This window comes from Bubalus kerabau, chromosome 3 (genome assembly GCF_029407905.1).
Source record: "Bubalus kerabau isolate K-KA32 ecotype Philippines breed swamp buffalo chromosome 3, PCC_UOA_SB_1v2, whole genome shotgun sequence".
NCBI classification, from domain to species: domain Eukaryota; kingdom Metazoa; phylum Chordata; class Mammalia; order Artiodactyla; family Bovidae; genus Bubalus; species Bubalus kerabau.
Genome location: NC_073626.1, coordinates 74,323,303 through 74,343,868, shown reverse-complemented (window position 1 = coordinate 74,343,868; position 20,566 = coordinate 74,323,303). Strand labels below are relative to the sequence as shown.

The window sequence follows — 20,566 nt, the reverse complement described above, 5'->3', positions numbered from 1 at the left end:
TCTGTTTGCACGCCCATTGTGAGCCAACTTGTTGTGTGCATCTCAGATGTCGGTTGGTACGTCCTCTGCTGTTCTCCAGGTTGGCCTCACCTATTTGAAACAAGCCTTGAGAGCAAATGCAGAAAAATCCGAGTGTAAACAACCGCTGCGGAATATAGCTAGCTCCTTAATAAAAGAAATGAATCCTTTTTCTAGAGCTAGTGTCTTTGAGCGCCGCCAATAACCCTTTTCCTGAGTCAGGAACAATCTCCAGGGCTCATGGGAAAGCAGCATCCTGCTAAAGCATCTATTTGATTTTTAAAAGGTGGGAGGGGGGTTACCTGCACCCTTGCTATAAAAGTAAATAAATGTGGGGTGGGGGGAGCTCTCTTTCATTTCAGAGAGGGTCAGCCAGGCTATTCTAGCTTCATCTTGCTCTAAACAACCTTGATAAGATACGGGGAGAGCTTTGAACTTCGCAAAGGAGTGGAGTTGTAGGCCCAGTGGGTAGCAACCCAAAGTCCAGATTATACCACAGCTTATTCCATTGAGCCAGTGCTGATGCTGGGGTTTGGGATCTGTTATTAACAAGATATCTATTTTCCATTTGAGGCTACTCCTGCAGCTGCCATTTTATGAGGGAAGAGGAGGGGGAAGAGGGGCAGGAGGGAAGAGGAGAAATTCAAGTAAACTAACATTTCTCCCCACAAAAGGGAAAGCCCCTTTATCGGGTAGACTTTGAAGAATTCTCTTCTTTTTCTCCTGGAGAAGGAAAAGGTTTTTAAAGAGGTACATTTTAATTTCCAGAGTGGCTTTTATTGCACAGGTACGAAAATGGAATCCTATACTTTGGGGCCTGTATCACTTGTTCAGGTGATGGTGGGCTGTTTGCCTGCTGCTTCAAGGGCCAGGGAAACGTTGGCACAGGTTAGGCCGGAGGCGAAGCACAGCCTGGCTTTCTATCCAGGGAAGAGGCCATGGCTGTGGCATTCGCTGACCTGAGCCAGGAAAGAGTTTTAAGTCAAGGGTGGCCTGGGGCTTAAGAAACATTTGCACAAGAAGAGACAGCTGCAAACGTGCCTGCTGGATTTGGAAACGTTTTGCTCTGTGTGTTGCCTGAGACTCTGCTGTTGACTGGTTTAGAGCAAGTGTGCCAAGTGCTTGAAAGCATGGCTAGGAAACTGGCTGTGGAGAGGGTGGGAATAAGCTGGCTGGAGACTGGTGCTGGCTAGACTCCAGCTGCCCTCCATTTAAGGGATTCCTCTATTAGCAAAATTCACTGTCTTCTACACAAGAATTCTCCCTGAAAATCATTTTTAGAGTCATTGATTTGGGCAAGACTCGATATGGTGGGGGACCCGGTGCATGGATTGATGTGGAAATCAGTTAAGGAAGGGCGGTAAAAATGTTTTTTCCTCCATTTTGTGCTACTCTGAAAGTGTTGTACCTTCTGGCCTTGTTGGACCCCTAACCAATGGTAAATTCGTAGCTCATGTACACAAAAAGACTTGCAAAAATTAGTACACTTGAGAGTATTTGTACATTTACAGATTTGGTATTTTGGGTATATATTTGTTGTATGTATATATAGATTACTCATGTAGAAAGTGTTGGTAATTAATGTAAGTATACATGCTTCCTTTTGTAGTTGGGGAAAACACAGATTTGTCTTCAAATAAAGTCTGTGGAATTACAATCACACACACTCACCACCTTCTTTCTTGCAGTGGCTAGAAACCCCCATCTGTGTTTCATGCAGACAACTCCCAGTGATGAGTGCAGGAGATGCCCTTCTAATTGGCTCAGATCTGTAAACATCCGAGGGTTGCAGCATATCGAACCAACATTTTTGCTGCAGAAATTTGCATAAGCCTTCAGAGAACCCTTTGGAAACAGTCGACACTTTGGTGCCCTGGACTGCTTAGAGAGTCTGCTTAGAGAGGTCTGTAAATCATTTACAGAAAAATAGGACCCTCCAGTGTTAACACTGGATGAAAAAACCAAGGGTCCTAAGTGATTTGGGTTCTCTGCATAGACCAGAAACACACAAAAGAAGATGTGGGTCTCAACGGTTCCTAGAGAAAAGTCAGTTCAGGGGCTGCCATTTTGTGAGGTTCCACAAAGCCCAGCACATGGCTTATCTCTGCACAGGGGGAAAAAGTACAAATATGGCTGCCTTTTCAAAAGTGCAGTCTTTTCCTAGCCCTCCTTCCACCAGCTGAAATGGAGGGTCATAAACTCGGCCTTTATTTGGGTAGAGGAAAATTGACAGTTGAGGTTATTTCTCAGAATGTTTCAGAACTAAACAATGTTCTGAATGTATAGACATGTATAGACCAGCATAAAGTGTTACTGTTTGGGAAGGTCCAACAACATGCTCGATTTTGTGTAATTAAAATATTGTTTAATTATTCCTCACTGCAGAAGGTGTTACTCTTTCACATCCAAACTTGTGTCCTCTGCTTTCCCACTGTTTGCTGAATCCGCACGCATCTGGCGGTGAACAGGGGAAAGAGAACATTTTAATGAACCTGGCTGCTGCTCTGGGTACCTCTAGCAAAGTTGGAGATCACTGACTTTTTCTAGAAAGAATATGACTTTTGCTGACACATGGCAACAGAAGTACTTTAATCAGAAACATCCAAGGTCATCAGAACTTTTTCAAGGGATACACATAGCCTGCTCCAGAGGGTGCTGTGTGCTTCCTACTTAAGTGTATGACCACTTAGGTACTTGGTGTGAGGATGTTAATTGAGAACTTACACATTGAAATCCTAATGCACATATTTATAAATGTGTTACTTGAAATCCAAAGCAGTGTCCTTGAAAGGATGGGGTGGGGGTGAGGAGAGGTTACCTCTTACAGGCAGGTTTGAAGCCTGGATGGCCATGCCTATGCATTAATGATGAGGGGAGCTAGCCAAGGATGTTTACCTTTAGCTGGGGTTCCCTGGAGCAGCTTCCATGAGAAGAGCGAAAGGAATGGCACTCCTGCCTTTGAAGAAAAAGAACTATTTTTTTTTTTCCAAGCCTGAAACTGGGGAGCTGCTTTTTTCCTGAACAAATGGAGTCCCTCTCCTCTTCAATATTGCACTGAACAGGCTCTTCAATGGACAGACATTTTTGGGGGCAAGGGAAGAGGGGGCTAGAATTCCATAGAAATGCGAATTGCACTTGGGGAGACTTAAACAAGGATTTTCAGAGGGTATTAAAAAAGATTGACTCTTCTCTAACCCAGGACTGTCCCAGGGGGATGTTTCTATCTAGATTAAGTATAGGTATTGGGAGTTCAAACTGTTATTTTGGAGAAGTTGACAAGTACCTAAAACCATTTTCAGCCTTTGAGCTGATTGGCAACTCTCCTACTGCAGAAACCCCAAAAAACAGGAGGGACCCGGTTTATGTTGGAGAGAGTTGGGTGGGGGAGAACACACATTTTCTTGGCCTGCAGAGCCCCGGTTTTCTGCACAAGGTCAGACTGGGTGGCTTGCCTGAAGATGAGAGGGGCAAAACCCGAAAGCGCTTGACTGCTCTTTCAGAGAGGCCTTTTGGTGAGGGGAGGAGAGGAGAAGCCAAGTGAGGGGAGAGTTGGAGGGTGACTGGCAGAATCACCTCCCCAAGCGAGCGCGGCATTCATTCTCCCTGAAACACAGCGCCCAAGGAGCAGAGGTTTCAAGCCAAAGAACCAAAATAAAAAATAAAAGGAAAAGAATTCCTAGAGAAAGGAACCGTGAAGTCTAGAAAGGCAGAGCGAGAGGTGGAGAGGGACACGGAGAAACAGGAGGGGGGAGGAAGAAGAGCAGAAACACGGAGAGAGAAGAGGGAAGAGGAGAGAGAAAGAGAGGAAAAAACATGGCGCTTGCGAGCTGTATGTGCAAAATCCGCAAGGAATTGCAGTAAATTCCTTTTTGTTTGAAGAAAATTTACAACTTGGTAATAGACCTTTTTATGACCTATTTGCGGTCGTCATTGGCTGCGGCTGGTCATGTGCAGGCTCCGCTCGCCTTCACGGCCTTTTTCCTGATTTCCCAGGCGAATTTCCCCCCGCATTCTGCCTTCCTAGAGCCTCACCCCCTCTTTTTCTAACCTTTGTCTCCGCAGAGGTGGGCTCCAGTCGCCAGCTGCGGGATTGCGGGGTCCGCGGCGGCCTCGGCTCGCGCCCGGCACCCAATTTGGCCCCACGGCTGCTTCGCCCCGGGCCGCGCCGCTGCCGCCTCCGGAGCCAGCGGGGAGCCCGGCGGGCGGGAGAGCCCGGAAGGAGCCCGGGGCGCCCAGGCCCCCACTGGCGCCGGCACCGCCCGGCGGGAGCCGCCGGCCTGCAGCCGGGTGGCCGAGACGCGCGGTTCCGACGCGGCTCCTTCTCCAACATGAGTGGGTCCCTGCCGCGCAGAGCGCGAGTAACCGGGCAGCGCCTAGTGGATTACAGCAGCCGCCGGGGACGACCGCCGCCTCCAGCTCTGCACCTCCGGTAAGAGCGGCCCCCGCCCCGCGCTCCCTGCGCTGCCACCGGGAAGCCCGAGGTGCCCACCCGTTCGGTTAGCTCGGGGAGCCCGACCCGAACCCCCACACTTCCCCGGGGCCTGGGAGTGCCTGTCTGCGTCCCCTGCCTCCAGATCACTAAGGTTCTGAGCGGACGTCCACTGGGGCCCTGGGTGGGGGCCGGCTGAGCTCAGAAACAGAAGGGAAGCCCTATTTCCTCTCGAGATTATGAGAGGCAGATAGCGGCATAGACCGAGAGCCTCAGGATCCCCGCCCTGGAAGACTGTGCAGATGGTTTCTGGAGCTGTCAGCTTTGCTGGGGGTCACTACAGACACTCTTAAGTCGAGAGCAGTATTTTGCGGTTGGTCTGTGGTCAGAGGTACCTGGGAGGCTAACAGGTGTTTTCTGAGGGTTGGAGCTTGGGGGTGGGGGTGGGGTGGATTCTGTGTATCAGGATGGTGCTACGTTTGTTCATCTAGGCTTTGGTGAGTGATGCTGATTTTTAGAGTTTTTGGTTTATTGGGCCTTGTTTATGGGATGGAATTTTAAATATTAACCGCTTCTCTAGCTCTCAGATGATTTTCGTAACAACTCAAGAAAGGTTCCACACACATCTGTCAGGTGAATCTGGGTTATTCTGTGCCACAAAATGGATGCATGTTTTGAGAGGTAGCAGTAGAGCAGAGGATCAGAAACCCTGGTGCAGGTCTTGGGGAAAAAAACAAGAGACGTTTCAGAAATTCTAAGCATGCTTAATAAGTTCAAGCATCGCGTGTGTTTCTTATTTGTCAGAGTAGGAAAAGAGTAGACATTTTGCTCTCTAAATGTATTGTGGTGTGTGTGTGTTGCCTACAAATGAATAGCATAGCAATATTTCCAACTCGACTTCAAAACTAGTGAACCAAAATATCTATGAATCGAAAGAAAATTATTTGCAGAAAGAAATGCTATTTTCTCCTACGGATTTTGAAGGGCACTAGAGGATGCAGTTCTCAAATCCCATTGCCTCTTCCCTCACGGACACGTGAAATATTAAAACCTCAGGACAATCTGCCGCATTGCGCATGGGGTTAACCTGTGCGTGGCGGAGCATTGTTTTTTCAGGAGCCAGCGGAAAAGCCTAACTCAATGTTCTCCCAAATATTCCAGTGTGACCATGCTGGCCTTAAACGTATTTCTGAACAATAAATGACATTTTTATAGAAAAGTATTTTTAGTAAGTAACAACGGAATCATGCTCGTTTCAAAATGGAGGGCCACGATGTGTGGCTAGTTGACGTGGGCAATTGTCCTCGATCACTAATTATGATCACTCACAAATGAGAAACTGATTTTTAAGTCCAGAATGTCTGTATTTTGTAAATATCTCTGTTAGAGTACTGCTGAGATCATTCTTTCATATTGGTATCGAGCATTACCTACTGAAAAACAGGCCTCTGGACTGGGGCTCCCAAGGCCCTCCCCTGGCAACTCCAGGAGGAGTCCCTAAATTGCTTGGAGTTGTGGTGGGGGTGGGGACGAGTTGTGGCCGTGATGGCCAAGCCCTTGTGTTCCGAGTTTCAGTAGCCTCTCCCTGGGTTCAATGACTGAGCGCACCCAAGTGACTAGGAACCTGGGCGGTCTGCAGGTCCAATTGCACAGCAGAGGGTGATGTCATGGGCAGATATGGAGGACTAAGGGGTTTTTCCTAAGTCCCGTAGTAGCATTAAGAGCTTAAATAGTCAATTGCATCTAAGGGAATAAATACGCTGCCAGTCACATTTGAACTCAGGCCACTTAGTCCAAGAGGACACTAGTCAACGCTTTTGCCACTACCGGAAATGCCCCCACTGTCCCTGTTAACCCAATTTTTAAAAACTCAAACGAAATTAAAAATATAGTTGGACCCAAAGAGCTCACAAGCTGGGGAGTGTAATTCCCAGAGTCCTCGAACCGAACCTCTAACCGTGTGTAGATCAGGGAACCAATGGCACGTCCGGGCCTTAGTGTCAGGCAATGAGCTGGGCTTGCGGTCTCCCGGAGGACTCGGAAAAAGAGCGAAGCTCGTTGTTATAAACGTGGCCAAGCACCAGGGTTGAAAACCGAACGTATTTTCCTGTCAGATGCTCCTCCAAATAAATATATCTCGCCAGAATTCTGTTTTCCGAGCTCGAGAAGCAGGGGAAATAGGAACAAAGACAGTATTTCACTCTGGGCTGGCAGGCAGCTGCTAGAGGTATTTACGGCCTTGCCGCAGTGCGACCGCCGGGCAGGGCACGCGGGGGCACCGGAAGCTGGGGAGAAGCCACCAAGAACTCGGAATTCCGACTTAAGTCCAATTAGGGCCAATTTTCCGAAATTAATGCGAAAAGATACCCTCTTTCTAGGAACTGGTCTCTTGGATTTCATAGTTGTGCAGTATGTGGGAGAAGTCGTACTCTCTGGACATAGGGTGGTTCCCTCTCCCCCTCACCCTCCCCTCCCCCCCCCAAGCCTTGATTAACGACGGGGGAGAAGGCGTGCACTGGATATGAAACTGCTGATCCAAAGGACAGACAACCTTGAGGGTTTACTGGAAACATGGCGATTTTGTTGGTTTGGCGGAACAGGGCTGGCAGATCAGAAAGGACGCGTGAAGCTTTTAACAGGATTTCCTGCAAAAGTATGTTTCCTGTGTCTCTAAGATGCGGCGTTCAGGCTCTTCTGCACTTAGGCGCTGCAGCAGTGTGCGGTGCTGCACACCACCCAGCGCTGCGCAAACCTCCCGCACAGCTCAGTGCGGGGTTGCGCCTGCCTAGCTCGCGCGCCCAGCGTCCGGCGCATGTGCAATGAAATAACCCAGCCTAGGGATCCAACCAGCAAAGCACGGATGGGGGGAGGGGGCGAGTGGACTCAGAGCTGGAAGATAAAACCCGATCTCTCCACTCCTTCTTGCCTCAGGATTCGCTCCTGATCTTTCCTTTATTCCAGCCTTCAGTCTAAATATAGCCAAACATCTTGTCCTTGACCACGTTATTTTCAATCATCTTGACTCACCACCTCACCCAAATTTAAATCTGTACTTTAGAAACAGTATGCAAATACGAGCTAGTGACCAGAAGAAAACCAAATCTTTCTTTCATGGTGTTAAACATACATACATTTTTTAACACCTTAAACGAAGATTTTATATATATATATATATATATATATATATATATAAAATCCTCAGGAAAGTGTATAGATTTTTTTCAGCCTGGTGCTTCTGCTTTGGGAAAAGGCCTTTCCTCTTGGCGCCTGTTCAAACCGCCAAACTTCAGGCCAATTCTTCAACCGGACCATTCTCGGATCTTGTTACGCCAGCGCAGCACGTTCGAAGGCTCTGTGGGGACCAGTGGCTCAGCAGAAAGCGGTCAAACAAATAATAAATAAATAAACGCACGAACTGTAGGGTTTTTCCGCCTGGGCTCGCCTAATTAACGGAGGATGCACACTCCTGGGTCGCGAGCCTGCTGTCACTGCTAGGGGTGGGACTGGGGGTAGGGGTGGGGGCGGCCAGAAGGAGTCGAGAGGGCCCTGAGGCCGCCCCCATGGGAAGGGAGGACCAACTCAAGCCTCTGGCTCGGGAAGACTCTGCCCGCGCTAAGAAGCCGGGGCCTCGGGTTTCCGGGGCTGGAACAGTCCCCCTGCTCTGCTGTCTGGCGCCTTGTCCAGGAGGAGGCGCTGTAGGACAAGCGTCCTGTCGGCTACGGAGGCGCGGGAGATGCCCCGGGCGCTTGCGGGCGGGAGTGTGGGAGGGACACTGACCCCGCCCCCTCCGTCTCCCCGCCCTCCACCCCAGTTCATAAAGTGTTTTGCGCCAACGAAGATAGTTGGCGATGCGGCGCCCACCCCCAGGGGCGGCTTCTCGAGACTGGCAGCAGAGGCAGCCCGGGGCCCAGGAACCTGAAGGCAGGTTCCGGGGTGGCGGGCCACCTCACTTCCTCCGCCTTCCCGGAGGGGGCGCGATTTCTGCGCTTTGGGCTCTGAAGAGCAGGAAAAGAGGGTCTGGTGGGGCAAGCCACGCCCAATCCCTACCAGCCCCTTCATTTGGGCTGCTGTTCTTGCCACTTTCCTTTCTTGCAATTCCTGGTACCTAGACGCGACAGCCTTGAAAACCCGAGCTTTCAGCGTCGCCTGCCTCAAACTGATGGGCTTGCCCAGGCTCACTTAGAACAAGGCCTCGGCCCCGGGACTCCCTCGAGGCTCCGAGATCCAGGGTGACTTCTTGCGTGCGACTTGAAAATCCCGCAGTTACTCATCTTTCCCCCTTTTCACACCACCCCCACACTCTTCTTTACCCATTGCACCCATTTCAGGCCTTTGGTGGGCTCCATGGGGGTGTTTCTCGCATCAGCGGTGACATCCCCAACTGGCTGTGATCCAACCTCACTGTTCCTTGTTGTCTCCTTGCAACACAGTCTTTTGCTTCCCTCATTTCCCTACGTTAGAGCAGTGATTCTTAATGAAGGCCTGCATTCAAGCCTCTTCTTTATAATGCAGGTTCCTTTGTTTCATGCCAGACCTACTGAATCAGGATGTCCAGAACCTGCAGTTTATAAACACTCTCCACCATGGCAGTTAAGATGTATGCTTATGTTTGAGTACTGGTTGAGGGTCTTTCCTGTGTCTTTTATGATTCTGTGGTCTACAGGGGCCAAGTTATCACTACCATTTAGCAATGCCCCTCCCCCTAGTTAAGGGAGCTCCCTCCTGCATCCGGTTTTCTAGGGGATCTTCCTGACCCAGGGATCGAACTTGCGGCTCCTGCATTGCAGGTAGACGCTTTACCATCTGAGCCACCAGGGAAAAGTCGTAAGCTGACTAGTTGCTACCAAACTGGGAAGGGGAAATTGACCGCTTGCTAACTCAGAGATTTTTTCAAAGAGGTGAATAGGTTCTAGGTACAGACTGCCTCCTTTCAAATTTTTTCCACTGAACTGTTGTGTGAGCTTAGGCAAGTACGGCAAACTCTCTGGGCTTGTTTCCTCATGTGGAAAGCAGAGATAATTAGAGTACCTTCAAGGGTTGTTATGAGGATTTTTACTTACATAGCACTACTATGTGCCCAGCACTATTCTAACTATTTTACATATATTAACTCACTGATTAGGCACTTAAAATGGGTTTTTGGCACTAGCCAAACATTCAATACCTGTTTTAATCACATATTGAATAACAAGCATTCAATAGGTGTTTCTTATCATCAGTATCCTTTTTCTGTTTAATAATCAGGCCTAGCCTTTTAGAGCTGAGAGAGACCTGGTTCACGCACCCATTCCCTGAATTGTACAGAGAAGACAGGCCTAGGCTTGGTCACAGGAGAACATGGATCTGGGGCTTCCCCTGTTGCTGTAGTGGGTCTCAGAGGCCCTGCTTCCTTGGGTCTCATTGTCTGGCACCTGCCTACAGGTAGACTTCAGGGCCACATCCAAGAAGAAGGTGCCCCCAGCTCCTCAGGGGGCAGATACCAGGTAGCAGAAGCCTCACACCCACACAGGCACATCTGTGACTCTTACAGAAGGCTCAGGTCTTACTAGAGAGCAGGCCACCTTCTGGAGCCACCTTCCTTACCACCACCCAGTCACAGCCTCTTTTACAGCCCCAAGGCAAGTACCCTTTTTTCAGTATCTTGAAAGCTGGGACAGAGTGGAAAAGCCAAAGGCCAGTGGCCAACACAAAGGAGGCAAGGAGTGTTCCGCAACCTTAATCTGCTTGTGTTCCAAGATCTGGGCTCCAGGGCCATGGCTGAGCCACAGCTCCCACCTTGGGCCATGGTGATGTCAAGGTGTGTCTTAAAGAGGACTATCCCCCTCAGATCTCCATCAGCCCTTCTATTTTTTGAGATACTTTATATCTTTTAAAAAGAATTATATAAATACTCTCTCAGGCTATAACCCACACATATGTACACCCCTCCCATGCAGCCAGGTTCTACCCCTTACCCCTGGCCTCCAAGACTTCTGACTACAGACTTTTCCTAAGAGGGCCTCTGCAGCCCTTGGCCAAGCTGCTTCTGCTTAACCAGGAGTCCACCTGGGTCGGATTTCCTGTCCAAACACACCTTGTCCCTCCTGCTATAAACCATGTCTAGCAGAGTTTGGCCCATGAAATTGAGCAGTGCTGCAGTTGCCCAGCCACCCCCATCTCCTGACCCATCTAACCTCTGTTCTTGATTCTCAATGGGCTTAGATGGCTATTCCACACCCTGCTTTTCTTGGACCCACTGGAGCTTTTTCCAGGTCTGGCCCCCCATTACAGTTCCCGCCCCAGAGCCCGTTCTTTTGGATGCCACATCTCACTATTGGAATTGTTACCTCCAGGGTTACCTCTCCTTCCCAGAAGACACCAAGGCAGAGTTCCAGTGAGCAGACCCTACTGTAGGGGGAGGGGTGGGGGTAGCAGGAGAGGTGTTGTGTTCCTCTTTCAGCGATAGACTATAGTGTCAGGAATATGAAATTATATTTCTCTCATGTTTGGGACTCCCTGTTCAGCCCTTCTCTGGCTCTTCCCCAGTCTGTGTCCCTAAGTGCCAGGCCTGGCGGTTTCCTTCCTACCCCTGGTCTAGGGAATTCATCTGAAGTCTCATTCCCACTTATCCTGGTTTGGAGATAGTTTAAGAGAAGAGTTCAGCACCACCTCTGGGCAAGAGGCCTCTTGCACGTCAAGGTCAGAATATCCTTTCCTAGGCCATATAGCAAGGAGAAGGCAATAGCACCCCACTCCAGTACTCTTGCCTGGAAAATTCCATGGACGGAGGAGCCTGGTAGGCTGCAGTCCATGGGATCACTGAAAGTCGGACACGACTGAGTGACTTCACTTTCACTTTTCACTTTCATGCATTGGAGAAGGAAATGGCAACCCACTCCAGTGTTCTTGCCTGGAGAATCCCAGGGACAGGGGAGCCTGGTGGGCTGCCGCCTATGGGGTTGCACAGAGTCGGACATGACTGAAGTGACTTAGCAGCAGCAGGCCACATAGCAAGGGCCTCTAGGGCAGGCAGAGAACAGACCTCGTTACATTTGGAGTGCAGCTGATGCCTCCTGGGCCCCTTCACTTTCTCTTCCTTCCTGGGAGTGGCTCTGGCATCTGGGTTGGGAGAACCCTGCGGGGGACTCTAGCTCATGGGAGCTCTTTGAGCAGAAACTCCGAGAACTGGCTCTTCCCAGTCAGATGGGGAAGACAGTGCTCAGAATCTCACTGTACCCAGCAACAGGTTTCTAAGAAGGCTTCTACCTCTTCTCCCCACCTCGTCTTCATGACTTACCACCACCACCATTGACAGTCCTTGGAAAAGCCCCAAGAAATCGGCCCAAGCTAGGCTGCTCTTCTCCCTGGTGCTCAGCCTTCTTACTAGACAGAGTTTGCACTTCCCCATTCCACACTGTCATTCATCTAAAAAAGCCCAAAACTGGGGGCAGGGGCCAAGGGAAGATCGGAGGAAGGTGTACACTCTCCTTAACCATGTTGTCTGACTATCCTAAGATTAGAAAGTGATTGAAGTTGTGTGCCTCAATGTCTTCCTTTCTTTCCTCCTTTCCCCTCAGCAGAGCTAGTTACTTTCCTATTATCATCTAAATATACAGAGTAGGCTGTATAATTTTATTCTTCTTATGTAAGCCACAGTGAAGACTGTGGGCAAGTCCCAGTCATCATCTTACATTATCATTCATTCAAAAAATGTCTCTTGAGCCCAGATTAGGTGCCAGATATTGTTTCAAACACCATCTCCTCAGTCTGGTCTTCTCTTTACACCACCCTTGTCCCATAAAAAGCTCATCACAACTGCTTAGAATGTCATATATCCTTTGGTTAACTCAGTTTTATTAAGTTAGGAATTAAGGAAAAATAAAGAAGGCTTTCCCAAGCCCTCAAACTTTTTAAAAAATGGATGAACAAGGACTTGTTTTGAAGCTGCTCACCTAGTGCTAATAGAGTCAGAAAACAGTTTTTAAAGGATTGATCTTTACTCATATTTTAAAAACAGATACTGCCAACTGTAAAAGAAAAAGATACTTCTAAGTGGGCTAATGGGGTGGGGGTTGGGGGAGAGAAATAAATGCCATACAGTCTGGACTAATAGCTCCCTGCTTCATATCCAATGAATGTGAAATTAGGAAATGGGTTTAGAAATGCACAGAGAATGGGTGGAAATTAGAATGCAAAGAGATTTTAGTAGAAAGGAATCTCTTTCATGGGTTTGATAGGACTTGCTGATGAGAACTTTCACAATTTTATTTAGAAATCTTAGATGTATATGTGCTCTACAAAGCTACAGAGAACATCCATTCTTTTAATTGGAATAGTCAAAATCACATGTTTCCACACTGTTTGGTAGCAACTCTGGTGGGCTGTGGAAGGATGCTGAGGAGGGTGGTGTCAATTCTCTTTTCATTCACTCCCTTTGGTGGGAGCTGGGGGTGTCTTTCCCACCCCCACCTACCCCAAGCACAGAGTCACACTCTCGATGGAGCAGTGCTCAGGCCCAGGCTCTTTTCTTGGTTTTCTCAGCGGGAGAGCAGCTGCCTCCTCCTCTCAGGCTCTCCCTCTGGTGGGAGTGGCAGTGTGCGGGGTGGGGCGGGGGGGAGGTGGAGTGGAGGGGTAAAATCGGGGAGAGATAGGATCTTACCCAGATTTGGACCCCAGGGCCTGTGGGACTGGGGACATCTGACTTCCTGGGCTTGGGTTCCTAAGAGCCTCATTTGCTTCCTCACACCCTGTCCCCTTCACACCAGGGCTGTTTTATTGTTTTATAACCTTCTTTAGAGCTTCAGTTGCCAAAGATGCCCGATGAGGCTATTCTCTACTTTCTCACATCACCAAACCCCAAGTCTTGCTGTTTTAAGCAGTTTGGTCACTTGCAAAGGCTTCCCTTCCAGATCTAAGCAAATTACAGAAACCTCTAGGCATGTGGCTACCTTCAACTTTTGCTGAGCCCATTCACAACAATACAGGGCCAAGTGTTAACTCCAACTGCCACCCCCACCCCCAAGCCCACCCAGCCTCCAACCACTCTTTTCTACTGAAGCTAAAACAAAATTTGAAATAACTTCTGGTATAAGCCAATAGAAATGACCTTTGGCTTTCCTCTTTATTTACCACATCTAGAGCTAGAATATGATTGAAATAAAGGAGTTGATGGTACTCACAGCGGATGCAGCCAAAGAATCATAAGACATGCCCACCAACCAGCCTTTTCCAAATTGCACTATCTCTCCCTCTAAACAGAGTCCCTGAAAAGATGCTGTTTGAAAAGACCAGGGTATTGATATGAATATGACTTCCCCCCTTGAATCCTAGATATTTGGAACTATTTAAATGTGAGGGAACAGTTGCAGTGAACCTTTATTTAGTGAATAAAAGTTTAAAGCCGAAGGTTATTTATGGTTCTGCAGAGATGGGACCTGAGTGGCTATTTACGAGCACGTGATTCCAATAAACTTTGTTTTATGGCTTGAGAGTTGACAAGCCAAAATATAATTCCCACCATAAATTAGGTTAAGAGCATACAAGTGCAGATGCTTGGTTCCTGGAGCAGCGATAGGAAAGTGAGAGGCTCCAGCTAGCGCCGGGTTCAGAAGGAGACAGTCTGCTCCCAGCTCCCCTGCCCACTAGGAGAGAAAACCAGTAAGTCACTTATTACTTTTTCCAGGACAACTCCAGGGGTGGGGGATTTATCTGCCCCATCTTTTCTGCCTGGTGGTGGGGAGAAGTCCCATGGAAGTTAATTTTAGCTTAACCTAAATCAAGAAATAGGATGGGAATCCCCTCTCCCTTCTAGACACAGAAAATTAGGAATTGAGGGTTCTCACCTCACCAGAGGAACTTTCTGTCTCTCACCTCCTCAGAGTGTAGTTCTGCTTCAGAAGAGGAATAAAATGGGTAGCCTAGGTGGACAGATAGAAAGTTTAAGAATGGAGATGCTCTGCCTCTGCGATTTTTCAGAGAAGCCCCCTGTCCCAGAATAAAACTAGAGGAGACTGAAAGCTGGACATCAGCCCCCGTGAGGACCACTGCTTTGTAAGATTGCTTTATGGGTTCTCCAGCAAAAATGCTGATGAAATGATGTCATATCCACAGAACTGGATAACAGTCTAAAGCATTGCCATTTACCTTTAAACCCATCGATTTTCCTCTTCCTTGGCTATCATTTGGGTCCTCATTTCCCTTGGAAATTGCTCTTTGTTTTGAATTAGAGCTGAAGTGGGACGGCAAGTCCCAGCCTTGTCTGGTCCTTCTTTGGGAAGAAGACAGTTTTGAGGGGGCACTGGTTGGCTGGGGAATTTGAAACCAATCTGAAATTGGAAAGGGGGTGCTGAGTTGCTCCAGCTCAAGACAGACGGGGAGCTGGGGTAAGGGACAGATGCAGCGGCTGCCCCCTCCCCAGTGGACCTGCGCCCACCCAGCCGATTTTGCAAAAGGAAACACACAAAGGCCCGTTTTCTCCTCGCTTCCCGTTTTCCCACGGGGGAAACACTATTACAGACCGCCTGAGTCGGGCCAGGCAAAAAGTAAGGTTTTGCCCAAAGAGGTGCATGGCGTGGGGGAGGTGATGGGGGCATACTCTCCTACTGCGGGTCTGCCCTTGAGCACTGCAGTCTCCCGCTTCGCGGAGAACTTGGCGCAGTTCCTAGGGGCGGGCATCCGAAGCAGGAGGGAGGTCCGGGTTTTGGTGGGGTGTCTGGGCCTTGTCATTTTTCTGTGTATCATCCATCTCCGTTTTATTATCCTGTGGAATTCAAGTGACCCCGTTTTCATTGCAACAGGTTCGGGACCGTGAGACACCACTGCTGTAAGTACCTCCCGGTTTCTTCCGAATCGCGAAGGGGCGGTATTGATAACTGGGCGGGTGCGGGGAGAAGGGCCGAGCCAGGGGCGGTGGGCGGGTGGAAAAACGGCCCCTGCCTCCCCAGGCCTGGGTAAGCGAGGGGAGCCCGTTTGGAACTGGAGGATCTAAGCTGGACTCCCGGGAAGATTTTCTGGGGCCTAGTTTCCAGTCACCTAACTAAGGGAACGCGCAGCGAGCGCTCGCCCTTGTCTCCTTGGGCCTCCCTGGACCTTCCCGGCCTTCCCAGGCCTCCCCCGCTCGCACAGGTGCAGCTCCGCCTCAGCGGACGAGTCTGTGAAGAGCTTGCAGCTAATTAGCAGCCTGCCCTATTAACAAGTTGTGTCGAGCATCGCCCTCTGCTCGAACCAACCTGCTAAGCACCCAGGCAACGCGATCCCCATTCGCCGCCCAGCCCAGCTTAACCCGGTCCAGCCTGGCCCCGACCTTCTCTCGTTTTTTTGTTTTGTTTTGTTTTTGTTTTTTAAATAAAAGGAATGTGGAGGTGGGGGACGCAACCCTTTACGGCTGCGGGTGTGTTGGGTTGGCCCGCTTCCGGGAAGGGCTGAAAATTCTGAGCTTTACGTGCAAGTCCCTCCTACCCTCTCCCCCGGCCCAGCCCCGGCCTCAGGGATTTGGGTCTTGGGTTGAGGACTTGGGCTGAGGAAGGAGGGAGGGACAGGGCCCTTCTAATTCACTCCTGCTCCTCTCTAACTGCAATTCGAGAATTTCTGCACCAGAGCCGCTAGTGTTGCAGGCAGACAAGGGGGGAGGGGTGTTTGGGGGTGCTGTTGGGGGCAGAGATTCTTGGGGTGCTGGGCTCAAAAGTTCGGCCCTTTCAGAGTTGCTTATGCCGAGGAAGACAGGTACACTTCTGAGGAGGCCTGTGAACTCTCAGGAAGGCTATCTCATTAAGATGATGGTGGTGGGGAGAGACTCCAGGAAAGACCCTCATGCAAAACGGAGATGGTTTTATTTTAATGAGAGATGGAATGCGTGAAGATGTTAAGAACCAGGCACCCTCCCTTTCTGGTGAGACGTCCTCTTTCTAGGGTCGGAGAAGATAGGGCTTGGCTCTGGGCCAGATTTCTGCCCTCCAGGCTGGGCAACATAATCAACTCCCTAGGGGCTGTGCCCACCCCCTAGGAGTGGAGGATCCGCGCAGTACATAGTTCACCTCTACGAATCAGGCTGTCTCAAGTGAAACAGGCCCTGCAGCTCCAGGCCGGAAAATCCAGCGTCCCCAGAACTCCTGGTCTTGCCCTCTTCCTGTAGCTCCCCTGGCTCTGGGTGCTTATCTCTGTGGATGCTCCTTGCTTGCAAACCCAGGACTGGCACCCCGTAGCTGAACACAGCACAAAAAGCCGGAGACATCAAAAGCATTTGTATGGGCAGTTGAGCGGGAGGTGAATATTTAACGCTTTTGTTCATCAATAACTCGTTGGCTTTGACCTGTCTGAAGGAGTGGAGCAATAAGGTGAAATGCAGGTCACAGTGTCTAATAAATATGAAAATGTGTACCCTCACTCAGGTCCCCACTCATCCCAGCAAGCTCCCCCAATTTTTCTGGATAAAGTCTAGACCCAAGGTCCCCAGGAGCTCTTGGCATTAAAGGAAGTTGGGGGAACCCCCTGGGACAAGGGAGTTGGATGTGGGGCAGTTTCAGAAGGTCTTGTTAGAATTGGCACCCGGGAAATCCCTACAAAATAGCCAAAGCACTGGAACCAAAGGACTGTGGGGAGTGTGTGGGGAGTGTGCACAGTGCAGAGAAGTCAGCCAATTTTGCCATACTAGGGGTAGGGGGAGTGGAGGGAATTCTCCCTGTTCCACCCCACCAGGCCCAAGTTGAGGCTTGAAAACAATTTTTGAATCATGAGGGTAAAATAAAAAACAAAATGAAATACCTCTAGCTTAGAGTTAAGGATCCAAAATCCCCACCCAAGCCCGGGTATCCCTCTGTCCCCGAAATCCATCCCAGTCCTGAGCCCTCTTGGTGCTGTGAATTGAGGGGTGAGCCCCAGACTGCGCCGAAGCACTAGGGCGGCACACTTCATGAACTTTTGTACTCTTGTGTGCTGCTGTCGGCAAAGCAAAAATAATGAAACTTTGTGATATGTTTGTAAATGATTTCGAATGACCCCTCGCCCTGCCCTTCACCATTAGTACACCAGCCCCAGCCCAGGGCAGCTCCGTGCCTGCAAGCAGCGCCTGCCTCGGGGTGGTAAGCAGCAGCCGGACAGAGAGGCCAGCCGGGCTCAGAGCCCTGGAAGGTAAACGTGCGACTTCTTGGAGAACTAGCTTAGCCAGCCAACCTGGCTTGCCCTGGCAGTGGGCAAAAGTAGGGGCAGAGGATATTCCCTCTTGCTTCTTTTTCTTCTGCCACTAAGGGCATTTTCTCCTTTCTGGAAAATACCACTTGATAAGGGATGGGGTGTTATGTGCATCCAGAAAGGGGATAATAATACAATCGCCATTCTGCGATGGATTATTTTTCTTCTGTTCTTTTCTTTCTTTCTTAAGAAGACTCTCCTGACTCCTTGACTGCTTGGTAACCCTGGCTCTGGTACAAGGATGGGAAACTCGTTGCTGCAAATTGCCACCAAGCACTTCAGACTACCTGAACTGTCTCTGAAAGTGAGGGTGGCTGCGTCGGGCTGGCGGCTCCAAGGAGGAGAGGCTGGGACTGGCAACAGTCTGGGTACTTGCTCTGGGTGGAACCTGGAGGCAGTAACGTTGTCTATATATACCCTGTAGAACCGAATTTGTGTGGTATCCACGTAGTCACAGATTCGATTCTAGGGGAATATATGGTCGATGCAAAAACTTCACATTCTCTGCAATAGTCAGAAGTGGAGGCCAGAGGCAGCCGGCTGCTCAGTTGCCTCTTTCTGTTTTATTACCTTGGACTCCAGGCAGGAGGATCGTCGGAGCCCAATTATGTAAAGTAGCCTTTTCCTGGAGAAGCTCCTCACCTTCAAACAGGGCCCCCTGTGTAAATCCCTAATTGGTTGCATGAATGCAGGGCCAGAGGGTTAGGTTTGGGGGCACTGGGGAGTGAAGTGGGAGTCAGGTAGCCCCAGGATCAGCTCTCTTCTCTAGGGGCATAAAGTTGGAGGGTGCCCAAAGAGGGGGCTTGTTGACCTTTGCTGCCAGGTGGGAAGAAGGCAAGCCGGGAAGAGGGAGTTAAGGGCCCTTTTGGGGATGCTTTTGAGTGAGGTGGGTTTACCTCACAACCTTCCTGGGCTACCCTCCCCTGCTGCCCTAGCCAGAGAATCAAGGGAGCTTCTTGCCATACCAGCAAGGCCAGATTTGGCTACAAACACCCTGGCCTTCAAAGAAAGCTTGGCAGTTACTCATTGCCTAATTTGATTCAGGCCAGCCAGATTGTAGTAACTTTTGGGTGACCCTGATGAAGACAAAGCCGGAGGGATTCGGCCTTTGTATGGCAGAGTCCCCATGCTCCCGCGGGCTGGGTGGGCAGGAGTCCTGCCTGCCTGGGGTTCTCTGTCCAAATCAGGAGTTATCTCCTCCACCCACCTTTTGATGCCATGCACCTTGACAAATATGGGAAATTCATTCCCTCTTGAACTGTGCACATTTTGGGGGGCTGATTGCAGTCCGGGTGCATGGAGAGGGCAGTGGAGGTTAGCAAAGTCAGTGGCAGACAAAAGCTGGGGTTACCAGTGGGGAATGAGGGTGCTGGGATTAGAACTCCACTAACATCTGGTGGGAGCCCTCAAAGGTGCCACGGTGAGTCACTTGATTACACGTATGTTATTTAGTTAAATTTGTGAAAATTATGAGATGCTCACCAGCCCGGTGATAAACTCACTCCCTCGCTATTGGCTGGCCTGGTCACATGGCCGCCAACTTTATTCAGTTGACAGCAAGTAGGAGGGCCCTATGGAAGAAGAAAAAAAGACAACACGAGAAAAATTAGTATTTTCTACCTTCTGAAATTAATGGCCATGAGTTCGTATATGGTGAACTCCAAGTATGTGGACCCCAAGTTTCCTCCGTGCGAGGAGTATTTGCAGGGCGGCTACCTAGGCGAGCAGGGCGCTGACTACTACGGCGGCGGCGGTAGCGCGCAGGGGACCGACTTCCAGCCTCCGGGGCTCTACCCACGGCCCGACTTCGGTGAGCAGACCTTCGGAGGCGGCGGCCCGGGGCCCGGCCCGTCTCTGCCCACGCGGGGTCACGGGCCAGAACCCGGCGGCCCCGGCGGCCACTACGGTGCTCCCGGAGAGCCATGCCCGGCTCCCTCCGCGCCCCCGCCCGCACCCCTGCCCGGCGCCCGGGCCTGTAGCCAGCCGGGAGGCCCCAAGCAGCCTCCCCCCGGGACTGCCCTCAAGCAGCCGGCAGTGGTCTACCCGTGGATGAAGAAGGTGCACGTGAATTCCGGTAAGGACAGGCACAGGACCGCTCAGTCTCCACCCTGGCCCGGCGGCCTGAGCCCCTAGAGGGGGTGCGAGTGGGTGGGGGCGTGTGGGGTTTCAATGGGCGCCGCAGTTACTCTCTCCATAAATTTTTATAGCCGAGGGAGCAAGCCGGGACCATGTGGCTGGCTGCCTGTCTGCGGGCGCAAAAAGGGGTGGAGATGGGGGTGGGGTGGGGGAGGACTCCATTTTCAGAGTGGAGGGAACGCGGTGGAGGAGAGGGGATTTCCAAAATGCCTGGGAATTCTGGAGCTGGCGGCAGGCTGGGGAGACGGGGGTACGTTTGGGGATCCCTGCCTGCGAGCCCAGGGGAGCAGGTGGGTGCGAGGGGGTGGGAGGGAGGGAGCGTGTGCGCTGGGGAAAGAGGGCGGGCGGGAGGCAGGGAGTAGCGGGCCAGGAGGGAGCGCAGGGAGGGCCCGGCCTCGGGGCGCGCCAGGAAGTGAGTGCCGGTGGCCAGGGGCCTACCCCGAGGTCGGAGCTGACCTTGTGCCATCTGTTTTGTCTCTCAGTGAACCCCAACTACACCGGCGGGGAGCCCAAGAGGTCCCGGACGGCCTACACCCGGCAGCAAGTCCTAGAACTGGAAAAAGAATTTCATTTTAACAGGTATCTGACGCGGCGCCGTCGGATTGAAATCGCTCACACCCTGTGTCTTTCCGAGCGCCAGATCAAGATCTGGTTCCAGAATCGGAGGATGAAGTGGAAAAAAGACCACAAGCTGCCCAACACCAAAGGCAGGTCCTCCTCGTCCTCGTCCTCGTCCTCCTGCTCCTCCTCAACTGCCCCTGGCCAGCATTTGCAGCCGCTGGCCAAGGACCACCACACGGACCTGACGACCTTATAGAA

The 20,566-nt window shown here is 50.7% G+C and overlaps 1 protein-coding gene and 1 long non-coding RNA gene across 12 annotated transcripts; one reads left to right on the top strand and one right to left on the bottom strand.

The window, feature by feature from the left end:
* The first annotated feature begins 3,994 nt into the window (after positions 1-3,994).
* Positions 3,995-20,565, top strand: HOXD4 (homeobox D4). Of its 9 annotated transcripts, none has more exons than XM_055572156.1 (5): positions 3,995-4,447; positions 15,223-15,248; positions 17,445-17,551; positions 17,802-19,685; positions 20,230-20,565. In XM_055572156.1, the coding sequence occupies exons 4-5, from the start codon at positions 19,244-19,246 to the stop codon at positions 20,562-20,564; spliced, it is 777 nt and encodes a 258-aa protein (XP_055428131.1). In that variant the 5' UTR covers positions 3,995-4,447; positions 15,223-15,248; positions 17,445-17,551; positions 17,802-19,243; the 3' UTR covers position 20,565. The 9 variants fall into 9 exon arrangements, 8 of the variants coding, with proteins under 8 accessions (XP_055428131.1, XP_055428133.1, XP_055428130.1 ...); XM_055572153.1 differs by lacking the exon at positions 3,995-4,447 and adding an exon at positions 13,958-14,083 and having other exon boundaries at positions 17,805-19,685; XM_055572151.1 differs by lacking the exon at positions 3,995-4,447 and adding an exon at positions 13,958-14,083.
* On the bottom strand, positions 13,931-15,671 carry LOC129646249 (uncharacterized). 3 transcript variants are annotated; one of them, XR_008711797.1, is made up of 4 exons: positions 15,257-15,671; positions 14,570-14,751; positions 14,269-14,343; positions 13,931-14,067 (listed from the first exon to the last, which is right to left on the bottom strand). It is a non-coding gene; the product is annotated as an uncharacterized LOC129646249 (long non-coding RNA). The 3 variants fall into 3 exon arrangements; XR_008711799.1 differs by having other exon boundaries at positions 15,458-15,671; XR_008711798.1 differs by lacking the exon at positions 15,257-15,671 and adding an exon at positions 15,021-15,216.
* Position 20,566: the final 1 nt, after the last annotated feature.